General features: G+C 37.7%; 1 protein-coding gene across 1 annotated transcript in view; it reads left to right on the forward strand.

The window, feature by feature from the left end:
• The first annotated feature begins 23 nt into the window (after positions 1-23).
• The window catches only part of LOC127163743 (NACHT, LRR and PYD domains-containing protein 12), a 58,453-nt gene continuing 46,358 nt past the window's right edge, over positions 24-12,118 (forward strand). Inside the window, exons 1-3 of the mRNA XM_051107094.1 lie at positions 24-191; positions 5,649-5,822; positions 5,904-6,077. Coding sequence (XP_050963051.1) covers positions 184-191; positions 5,649-5,822; positions 5,904-6,077 — 356 coding nt within the window. The 5' untranslated portion in view covers positions 24-183. The remainder of the gene's footprint in view (positions 192-5,648; positions 5,823-5,903; positions 6,078-12,118) is intronic.

Genomic DNA, 12,118 nt, shown 5'->3' on the forward strand with positions numbered 1-12,118 from the left:
ACATTCTGTTTTGGCAGATTTGATGGCTGTGGTTTTGATGAAACATGCTGTGAAACTGTGTCTTCGGCTCTACAATCGTCAAACTCTCATCTGACAGAGCTGGAGCTGAGTAATAATCACCTGCAAGATTCAGGAGTGAAGCTGATTTATGATGGACTGAACAGTCCAAACTCTAAGCTGAAGATGTTGAGGTTTGAGTTTGAAATACTTGATTATTTACTTAAGTTACTAATGACATTTTAAGGGATAAAGTGGTAACACTTTATAATAAGTATACAGTAATAAAGTATTTACAAATTATTTGCAAACTATAGTTAATCAATAGTTTATAAACTGTTAACAGACATTAACAGACTATACAAACAATGAGTTTTTTATTCTTTAACCCCCTGGGGTCTGAGGGTGTTTTGGCACCTTGGAGAAGTTTTGACATCCCCTGACATTTGTGCTTTTTTCAGTATCTAAAAAACATATTAAGTTTGATTACACTGTAATCAGCACAAACTGGGCTACAATAATATGCAAGCAACATTAATGTACATGTTTGTGTTTTTGAGAAAACAACGTTTATGCATGGTTAGTGAAAAACTAAAATTTTTAAGTCACTGAAATAAGACCATGAAACACATTCAGAACATTAGTTTACAGGACTTTTGAGAACTGGATGTGGTAGTCTAGAGTTTTTTCTACAAGATGATGTGAAAATCATCTCATTCACGCATTTACAGAAAATATATTGATTTAAATTTTCTAAGACATGTTCTGTGACTAAAAGGGAATATGCAAGGGGGTGACAACGGCCATGAATATTTAGTGATTCACACCTGAGAGACAAAAGGCCCTCCTCTAATGGCCCATCAGTGAGACTGTGACTGTCAGGTAAAAACAATGAGAGACTCAGAGAATGGAGTTTTAGACTATTTGTATTTTATTTACAACACAATATCATCAAAACATACATAATGCAGGTCAAAAGCACATTATTGACTACAATTATGTTACATGTACAGAGATGTGAACAGACTTTGTGTCATTCCTGAAAACGGTTTTCTGGATTCTGTTCAACAAGTGAAACAAGTAAATTATATCTAATATTTAAGTGATTGCTGCTTCTTTCCATGGATTTAAGAAAAAAAACTCATCATCAGTAGTCCAGGTGGCAGTCTTCATGTGGCATTCATGTAGCATTCATCTGTGGTGCAGGTATCAGATCACTAGAAAAAAACAACAACAACAACAACAAAAAAAAAAACAAACATCTGTGAGCATGTTAATATCAGGAGCATCTGTGATATATACATATCATGTGATTTTGTGGTCATAGTCTCACACATGTTTTATACTATCATAAAAAATTGACAATTTATATCTGAGAAACTAATTATTATTGTTTAGCAGGTTAAACACCTACTCACAAAGAGAGTATTAAAAATAAACTAATATTTTATATCCTATTGTTATACAATAAATAAATATGATTTTATAGTCATAAACACAAGCATGCTTTGTATGTATTATACAATACAAAGCCATTTTATGTCTGAGAAACTAATTTACTATTGTTAAGCACATCATAAACATCTGTCATGACTGACACGGGAGACTCAAATGTGGGGAAAAAATAAATTTATTGAGAAAAAGAAATAAAACACAACGTACAAGAAAAAATGTCCTCCCAGCGCTCCTCCCTGGAGACAAACTGGGGAAAGCAGAAAGAGAAACAAAGGCTAAACCAAAAACACAGGAGGAGAAACTCAACCTGTCCAGCAAAACTCACAGCGGATGAAGGAGAACGGGGAGCGAATCTTGACCCGGCGTTGAGCAGTCACAGCAAGAAAAACAGATAATCTTCGGGGAGTGATCTCGACCCGGCACAAGGAAACACACAGAGGATGAAGATGCACGGGGAGCGAAACTTGACCCAGCGTTGAACAGCTGAGGATAACAGAGAATCTTCGGGGAGCGAAGACTCTGTCATTCAGTGTTACATTGTAAACACTATTACTTTCATATCGCGTCATTTTTATTTTATTAAACATTAAAAACAGCCTGGCGTCGTCAAACATTTTGATGCAATGAAATGAAAAATACTTCATAATGTTTCACTTGATTACACGTAGTCAGGAATTATAGTTTGGAAAAAAATCTAACTACTATAATGTGTAAAAGTTATATCACAGTCACACAACAACTAACATAAGCAGGCTAATAAAATAAAGACTTACTCTTTCGGTAGATCTCGCCATGCATCGCATCGCGCTTTTCCTCTGAGGGAAATACTGAATAAATCTTTCTCCTTGCAGCGCGTCTTCTTCCAGTAACAAGATGCAAATAGCCGAGATGAACAATGAAGTGAAGTCCCGCTTTGTTTATGTTGATGTGCCTGCGCCTCCACGTGGCTGATTATAATAACAAACCGAAAGTAGCTCGTGGGCGTGATCAAATTAAAAATAATTAGGTCTGACGAGAAAGACTGGACATTGGGTTGGTTTCATACAGATTACTTTAACACATGATATTTGTTTTTCGATAAGACTTACTTCATTTAAAAGTAGATATATCAGGCTTTCTATAGATATCTCTCTCATGTCTCTGTGTGGAGTATTTGCTGAGTTTTAGTTCATTTTAGTGACGCATTTCTTAATGACGATCACAGAGAACAACACAGCAGACTGCATACCCTGTTTGTTTACTTTATTTCACAAAACCACAGAGTGTTGTTGTTACTATGAGTGTACACAAATAAAAGTGAATTCCTTACAGATTCCAGAAAGACTGCCACAAACCGCACCAGCGTGTTTTTCGACCCCAGAGGGTTAATTAGCTCATTAGATAATGCTTTGTATAAAAAAATTGCAACTAGTTCTCACCTTAGATTAGGTCATGGTATATCAAAAAATGTAATTACTTACATTAATTGCATTAGTATTCAGAGTTTCTTAAAATGTACAAATACATGAAGCCAATGCCCAAAGTTAAACATAACCATTTAAATAAATAGCATAATTCTGTCAATATAAAATGCGTACAAATACTTACTAGATCATGTTGTTAAAATAAATCAGTTAGGATTAAGGGAAGGCTTAGAGTTAGATTTTGTGGGGACACGATATACAGTTTAATTTAAACAGTATTCTATGGAAGGTCCTTATAAAACTTGGAAACCCAATGTCACAGTCGTCAGCTGGTGTGCCCAGGATGGCCACCAGAGGACACTGTTTGGGGAAGCACATGGCTTGTGTTGTGTTTGTTTGGTGCCATGTGTTTCTCCTGCTTATTGTTTGACTCCACCCATTTGTTACCTCATTATTGTTTCAGTGATTCCACCTGGTCTCCCTCCAGCTGTTTCTCGTTTCCCATTTTCACATTCACACCTGTTTTCATTCCCTGCTAATTTCTTCCTCTCTATTTAAACTCTCGTCCCCGTCTGTACTGTGTTAGTCAATTTTGATTTCTTGCCGTGTCCGTTTTGATCTCTTGCCAAGTCTAGTCTAGTCCTGTTGATACTCTGCAATTTTTCTCCTCGCATTTGGCTTTTGTTATTTTTTCCTCTTTGGCCTTAGTACCCGGTGGCGTTCTGCTTTGTCAGCTTGATGGTGTTGCAGCTCTGCATTCCGTGCCGTGTCATCCTCAGTGTGCTTCCTCGAGTCGAGTTGAGATCGCTCCCAGAGGATTCTCCGTTTGTTACTGCTGTGACTGTTCTACGTCGGGTTGAGATCGCTCCCCGAAGATTCTCCGTTTGTTACTGCTGTGATTGTTCTACGTCGGGATGAGATCGCTCCCTGAGGATTCTCCGCTTGTTACTGCTGTGATTTGTTCTACGTTGGGTTGAGATGGCTCCCCGAAGATTCTCCATATGTTACCGCTGTGATTGTTCTATGTCGGGTTGTGATTGCTTCCCTAGGATTTTCCGTTCATTACTGCTGTGATTGTTCAACGCTGGGTCGAGATTGCTCCCCAGGGATTCTCTGTTTGTTGCGGTTGGGATTGTTCAACGTCGGGACGGGATTCTCTCCCTGCGCCTCGTCATCCTCCGTGAGTTTTGCCTAACGGGTCGAGTTCCTCTTTGTGCGCTTTTGAACTGTGAGTTTTTTGTTTTGTTTTTTGCTTTCCCCACATTACCTCCAGGGTGGAGCGCTGGGAGGACTATTTTCCTTTAATATTGTGATTTTTGTGTTTTTTTCAATAAACCTATTTTGCCCCGCATTTGAGTCTTTCCTAGTCAATCATGACAGAACGGACTAACCAATGAAGACTCAGCGGAAGAAGAAGTTGTGCCCGTGAGTGGTTTTCACCACTCTCTCCTGTCACTTCTACCAACGTATCCTTCAATTCAGGGCTCTAAGCTTCCTCCGTCAGCGAGGGACTGACCTGAGGAGGTTTGCCCTAGAGTTCAGTGGTGCAGCAGAGGGGTTGGGGTAAAATGATGGAGCCCTCAAGGACCTTTTCAATAGTGTCCTTGATGAGCCCCTCTACTGGTGGAGGATGAGGGAGCTGGACCACCTGATGTTTGGGGAATTTGTGGATTTCCTGGCAAGTTCCCCAGTTAAAGAGGCTGCAGTGGCAGCTGATGTGGCTGCAATGCCTCCAGAAGTGCTGGCCAAAGAGGTTCCAGGGCCCCCGGTTGTGGCCGTAGAGACTGCAGCTTCCCCAGTGGTGGCCTTAGAGGCAGCAGCACCCCTAGAGGCAGCCGCTCAACTTTCTCAACTGTCTCAGAGGAGGCTGGGCTCCAGCTTAGCAGACCCACCTCTATCGTCAGTGCGAGCAGCTGTTGTCTGTCCGGTGGTCCCAAGTCCTTGGGTCCAGGAGGACCCGGCTCCAGCGCCCCTGGTTGTGGCCGTAGAGACTACAGCTTCCCCAGTGGTGGCTGTAGAGGCTGCAGCACCCCTAGAGGCAGTCGACAATGCTGCAGCGCCCCACTCTTGGAAACAGAAGAGGAGGAGGAGGAGGAGGAGAAAGAAGACTTCCTCCAGCCTGCAAGTCTCTGAGGATGTCCCAGAGCTCACTGCCGACCGAGGGGTCGTTCTAGCTGCCCAAGCTCCTTACCCTGCCGGTGCCGCCCAAGCTCCTTGCCCTGCCAACGCCTTCCAGGCTCCTTGCCCTGCCGGCGCCTTCCAGGCTCCTTGCCCTGCCGGCGCCTCCCAGGCTCCTTGCCCTGCCGGCGCCTCCCAAGCTCCTTGCCCTGCCGGCGCCTAGTCAATCGTGACACCCAATGTGTGTGTGTGCTTTATGTATTTGTAAACATTTTAAGGGGCACTGAATATTAATGCAATTCATGTCAAATAAAGCCTGGTTTGAAGCACTTAATTTATGACATTTTCAGATTTTCTGTGACCTAATCTAATCTGCAGTTCATAAATTGTCAACAAAACATTATCTAACTTTTTACATATGAGTTACTTAAACATGTTAATTACAGTGCCAATCAGTGATGAACTCACTATTTGTATATAGTCTATTAATGTATAAACTACAGTTTATTAAATACTAATGAGCTATAATAATTTTGAAATGGTTTAAAAGTTCTTTGTTCTTGTATTCTTATTATAAAGTGTTATTCAGTACAAACATGCACTCCAGATTATAAACTATATAACCTATCTAATAAATTCACATTAATATGGCTGTTTGTTTTGTTCTCTTCACAGGCTGTCTGGGTGTAAACTCACTGCTCAGTCCTGTGAAAGTTTATCTGCAGCTCTACAGAACTCAAAGTCTGTCCTGAGAGAACTGGATCTGAGTAACAATGACCTACTGGATTCTGGAGTGATGCTTCTTTCTGAAGGACTGAAGAGTAAAAACTCTAAGATGGAGATGTTGGGGTTGGAGTTTGAAATACTTGATTATTTATTTATTTTTGAAAAAAAAAAGAATGAATAAACCACACTGTTGTTTTTGTTCAGATTGTCCACATGTAATCTCATTGCTCAGTCTTGTGGGAGTTTGTCATCAGTTTTGAAATCCTCAAACTCTGTCCTGAGAGAACTGGATCTGAGTAAAAATGACCTGCAAGATTCTGGAGTGATGCTTCTTTCTGAAGGACTGAAGAGTCCAAACTGTCAGCTGGAGATACTGAGGTAACTGGTTTTCATTAAATAATTAACAAAATGTTACCACAATAAATGGCCACTGAATTTTGTCAACAAATGTTTAATCTGCTTTCAATGCAATGCCAGAACAAGAGTCAAAAACATTCCCAGATAGCATCTGGATGTGGGCCACCTTTGGCAAAAAATATGGCACAATCAACAAAGGCTAATCAGGGTGTAAACCAGATGTGGTACACATATGTTTCAGCAAATGTGGTCCAGGTATATTAAAGTGTATTTGGGTCAGTTTTAGCAAAGATATGGCACAGTAAGCACTACCTAATGTGGCTGTGAGCCTAAAATGGCCCACATAAAAAATGACAAATATTGGCCAAATAATTCATAACAATTTGGGCCACTTTTGGCAAATATATGGGACAGTCAGCTTTGGCGTATCCGTATGTTAGCCTAACTTGTCCCACATTTGACATGGCAAATATTCCCCATATATCATAAAACAGATGAAGGCCACTTCTGGTTTGGATGTAGCACTTGACTCTGGCTAATTGAAATGTACATTTGAAATAGTAAATACGGCCTAAACATTTCAATAGAATTTGGCTACTTTTAGTAGGATGCAACACAGTTAACTGATGCAGTCTGATCTGGGTATTTTTTAAACATGCTTTTAATGGCATGTTTTAATGACTAATGTGTACTGTGCAAAAAAAACAAAACAAAACAAAACAAAAAACAGAAGTGCACTATAACAGGGCTCCAGACTGTGAACAAAAATATTAATTTGCGAGTGAAGTTTTTGCTGAGGTTGGCACCAGCGACTATATATTATTTACACTTAAAAATTTTCAAGCAACACCTTTTTCCTGATTGTTCTGCGATCACATATTTTGTATGTTTACATATTAAACTGATACAATGCACATCACAGTTTGTGTAAAAAAGAAAAGACTTTCAAACAGTCCTCATCTTTGCCAAACAGCTGCATTGACGGCACACATGCTTAGACACAGCTTGAGAGAGATTGAAAATGACAGAGGTGTGCGTGTCAGTTGTGTGGATACTGGCAATATCATTAACATTTCTCATTAATAATTGATACTATGGCTTCTTGTTATCAAGAACTTAGTCTATATGCTATGGTGATGCATTGCTGACACACACATATTGTTTTTTCCACTCAATTATGTTGCAATAACGAGATGTCATGTCGTTTTAAAGACATCTTTTTTCGTAATAACGAGATGTTATCTGTCACGCTGTCATATGCGGGGAATGAGGAGTAGGGACGAGGAGATCTGAAACATGCACATTCAAAGCAAAATGACACTAAAAGACTTTGAATTAAACGGAGTGACATAAACAATAACCGACAACCAAACGGGGGACACAAACAAACAATAATACACAGACCAATCAGACGAGGACAGGTGTAACCGATTAAACAATGACGTAACAATTGAAACCGGAACAGGAAAGACCAAATAAGGGCATACACAAGGGGAAACCACAGAAACAGTTCACAGGGGTGTGACATTATTATCTTGTTAAAATTACATCTTTTCTCTTTAAAACGAGATATGTTGTTAAAATGACATAATTGTCTTGTTAAAATGACATACTTATTTCGTTAAAGCAACATATTTATTAACTCGTATTTGTCAGTATTAATGACATATTATGTAATAAAAATTATATATTTTTCCCATTATATAAGATATGATTACATTATGTGAGCAAGCTAAGTGATTGTCCGTGCTGCTGTAGGCACAGTCCTGACATAAAGCAGGATCTGCAGGAGGGATTATAAAACTTTTAAATGTATTTTCATGTAATGATTTTTATTGTAGCAGCATGTTTATTAGGATTAATCTCTAATCTGTCTACAATATAATGCTAATAGCTGCACACATTGAGATGATCAGATTAAAACTGTTCTGTTGTGTTTCTGAATAATCGAGACTGGGCTTGGAATATTTCTTTATTTGAATGACTTTAATTTTAACAAAATTTAATTTAACAAAAAATCTAAATACAAACAAAAAGAAAGAATTAAAAATGGTTTATTTTAATTATGGCCTATTCTTCTTCTTATGGCCTATTATTGTTATTGTTGTTGTTACGCTATTATTATTATTATTATTATTATTATTATTATTATTATTTTGTTCTGTTTGAAAAACTGACAAACGAAAATTAAGCTAGATTTTTTGACTTTTCATCTCTGTCTGACTTTACTGTCCCATCACACAGAATAAGAGTTCATCTCATGTACCGTTCTGCAAATTAGTCACAATAACATTTCTTCATGCTGTTGCATAGGCTATATTTCTTGCAAATATACATTTTATATAAAGCGCAACACTGCACTTTTCGGGTCGGTGGCGCTGACACCATCTCTTGCATTTTGATAACACAGGAAAGAAATATAAATATCTGCTTTATTTTGTGTACTTTCACAATAACAACAAAACATTATAAAACACGTTTCTATTAATCCTAATAAACATGCTGCTACAATAAAACCATTGCTAATACAGTCAAGAACAGGTTAGACATAAACAAATGACAGTATGACTGAAATGCTTAAATGTAAAAATAATAATAATAATAATAATAAAATAAAAATAAAACCGGTTTATTCTGTGGCACCAAAAAAAATTATTTGGTGCCTAAGTTTTTTCTTATAGGAGCCAATGGCTCCTTACTCTTTACTTTTTTTTTTTTTTTTTCTGGAGCCCTGTATAATATAGCTCTCATAGACGTACTGTGTCGGTAGAGTCTGAATGAGAAGCATTTAGGTTCAAAATTGTAAAGAACTGTTTTTAAAGTCAGAGACATTTGAATTGCTGCTTGTGCAAAGCTTGGGTCAGGATGATTTTACCAAGTAGGTCACATTTCTGGATCAGCTTATTTGAACATTTAGGGAGGACTATTTTAAATATCTCTTCACAATATGTTGAGTATTGTTGATGCATAACTCACTTAAGGCTTACTGTGGCCCAGATAATGTGTATTTATGGTGTATTTGGTTTACTACACTCTAAAAAGGGTAAATTAAAAAATAACCCAAACTTAACCCAGCCGCTGGGTAACTATGGGACAGAACACGCGTTGTGTTGTTTTGACCCAAGTGCTGGGTTTAACCATTTGACCCAGAATGCTGGGTGTAAAATTATTATTGCTTTTCTGTAATACAGTTAGAAAAACACAAAAAATGCAACTGTAAATATCAATTTAATGAGTTTTATTTCTTTTTAAAACAATTTTCAAATGGGTGCAGCTGTCACACATTTTATCCAACCATTACAGACACATAAAACAACAATTTTAGTAGATCAGTTTCTTTAAAACACAAAACTGTGTAAACTAGGCACTGTAGATTCTGATAATGTCAACATTGCAGCAGCAGAACTCTCAAAAGTGAATTATTACCACCTGAGAATCATTCGAAACATTGTGCTGTTAAAACTAAGCCAAAGTGTCCACCAGACAATACATATGACAATTTAAAACATGTTACAAATGGCCAGAAAAAAAAACTGTTGGCCTTACAAAAGAAAACAAACAAACAAACAAAAAAAAAAAATGCATGAAGACTTATGTCCATCAATATAATATACTGCAAGCTGGAGAAATTCCTAGGCAACGAGGCCACTTCAGTGGCACGATGATGTCGTTGTCTTGTCCCCAAGGCACAAATCCACCGTGCTGGTCCCTACCTGTTAATTATACAACACTTAGTCTTGAAGACTTTTCTAGAATTTTCTAGAATTTTAGAAGAAAAATTCAAACTGCACATTTTTAGTCTTTTACATCTGAACACCTCATACAGTGGTGGCCAAAATGATTGGAACACTAGTATTTTCACCAGCTAAACAATTGTTTTAAGTCAGTGATTTCTTTTTTGCTGTAGTGTGTCAGTGGGAAATATCAGTTTACATTTTCAAAAATTCATTATATATATATATATATATATATATATATATGTATAGAAAAAGTAAAACAAAACTTACAGGTTTGTATGTCAAAGAATGGCTTCCAGAATTATGTGGTTGTGGTTCTGTGGACCCTTCCTCCAGAATGGGCAGGACTTTGAAAGTCCTGTCAAACTGTAAAACTTATCTCATAATCAAAACAACACACTGAAACACTTTCATATGAAAATGTCTTCATTCCTTTAAATAATGAAATTCTAATAAAAAAAAAAAAATATAATGGTATTAATACAAATGAATCTCCACCCCCATTCAACTACTGCATTTTAAGTTTAGATATGGGGTGGGATTCAGGGATGTAGAATATGCTCATGCAGAATAAGGCATCAGTATGTGCTTTATAAGTACTAATTAACAGCCAATACACAAACTAATAAGCAACTAGTTAAGTGTTACTGTACCATTGTATTTACAGTTGAATTTTGTTTCTATAGATTGACATATTATAGGAAATACCTTACCTGAAGTCATGTTACCCAGCTCTTAATGCACCTTTCCATCTTGCTGGGCATAGGCAACAATTTGGTCTGCAAATGTAGCCCAGTCTACAAAAAATCTGCCTGTTGATGTAGCTTCCTGAAGTCTTGTGAAATCTGATCAAATCTGGAAAAAAAAAAAAAAAAAAAAAAAATCAAAACAAATGTGGTTAAAAGCTTTTAAATTAGTTAAAGCTTTTAAATGTTTTTTAAATTAGTTAAACTTTTGAATTAGTTAAATGCTTTTAAAAAGTTAAAGCTTTTAAATGTTAGATTGGTTGTTTGATTCTATTGCCGTACCAGTAACTATGGTTATTTTAATGAAAAGATCAAATTCTAAAACAAATCACGGTTATTGAATGTTATTGAATGATATAACTTACCTTCAAAGGTTTTAACCAGGGTATCAAGTGGCCTTTCCTTCATCTTCTTTATTACAAAGCTGTCAATCTAAACCAGCAAGAATCTCATATATCTAAAATGAAATTTCAGATTTAGAAAATTAGAATTTCACAAAGCAGTTTTGACAATTACTTATTTTATATAGAAAGCAGGTTAATGCATTTACATGCAGCACAATCATTTAAACACAGATCAGGTGATCACGTGATTCTCCGCAGTCTCTGATTAAATCGGTCAGGTTTTCTCTGTATCACAGCCTCCCCTGACATGCCCTCACGTGTGAACAGGCACCATCTGGGTGGAGGAGCGGACGTAGCGGGCGCGGGCGCGGGCGCATTTAGGCACAATCATCAAATATATGGCCACTGTTATGACCGCATCACTGTCATTACCGGGTGTTTTTAGGGAATATTTGCATATACTTACATGCGATTAAATTAGCTATTCATGTGGTGGACTGTCACGATTTTGGCTAATGCAGGACACTACTCGATGCGCAACAGAGGGGATTTAGAAGTGGGTACACGCAAAGCCAACTGATAAAGAAGTGGGTATAAGCCGTGTACCTGTGTAACAGTGAAGAAAAAAAAGTATTTTTTTATTTTTTTGGTGTCATTTGTTAAATATTATATGCTGTAGTATAAGCTAAATTGTTGGAATATTAAGAGAATGTATGTTGTTTTCAAATTAATATATGTTTCTTACCTTGTCAGTGACGAATGATGGACCGGGTCAGAGGAAAGGGGGCGGAGTTAAGAAAAAAGCGAAAGAGAAGAGAGTGTGAGTCAGAAAATGGTAGCATTGATGTGAAAAAGAAAGAGAATATGTACGAATAGATTAGGGTTTTTCAAAACGAAAGCCAGGTACTAATTTATAACGTTTAGGGGATATAACAAGGACTGTCAGCTTGAAGTCCATAGTGTATATCACCTTGCTGTAAGTTCGGGTGGACAACTCGGCCTGTGTTTAGTAACCTGAACCGTTCTGTGTCGTTGGCTAAATCAGAAGACGACAACGGCAGAGCAATTATGGACACTTCTGTTTGAGAAAACTTTAGGACGTCGGACGGAAAAAAAACGGATAGTGCTGTGAGCTACCAGGTGACGTTCAGAGTTCCTCCGGCCCCGAGGGAGTAAACGCGTCGCCGAATACAAGCTTGCAACGGGTGTAAGGACTGTGTTGGTTTTGGGAAAGT

This window comes from Labeo rohita, chromosome 4, assembly GCF_022985175.1.
Source record: "Labeo rohita strain BAU-BD-2019 chromosome 4, IGBB_LRoh.1.0, whole genome shotgun sequence".
Taxonomy (NCBI): domain Eukaryota; kingdom Metazoa; phylum Chordata; class Actinopteri; order Cypriniformes; family Cyprinidae; genus Labeo; species Labeo rohita.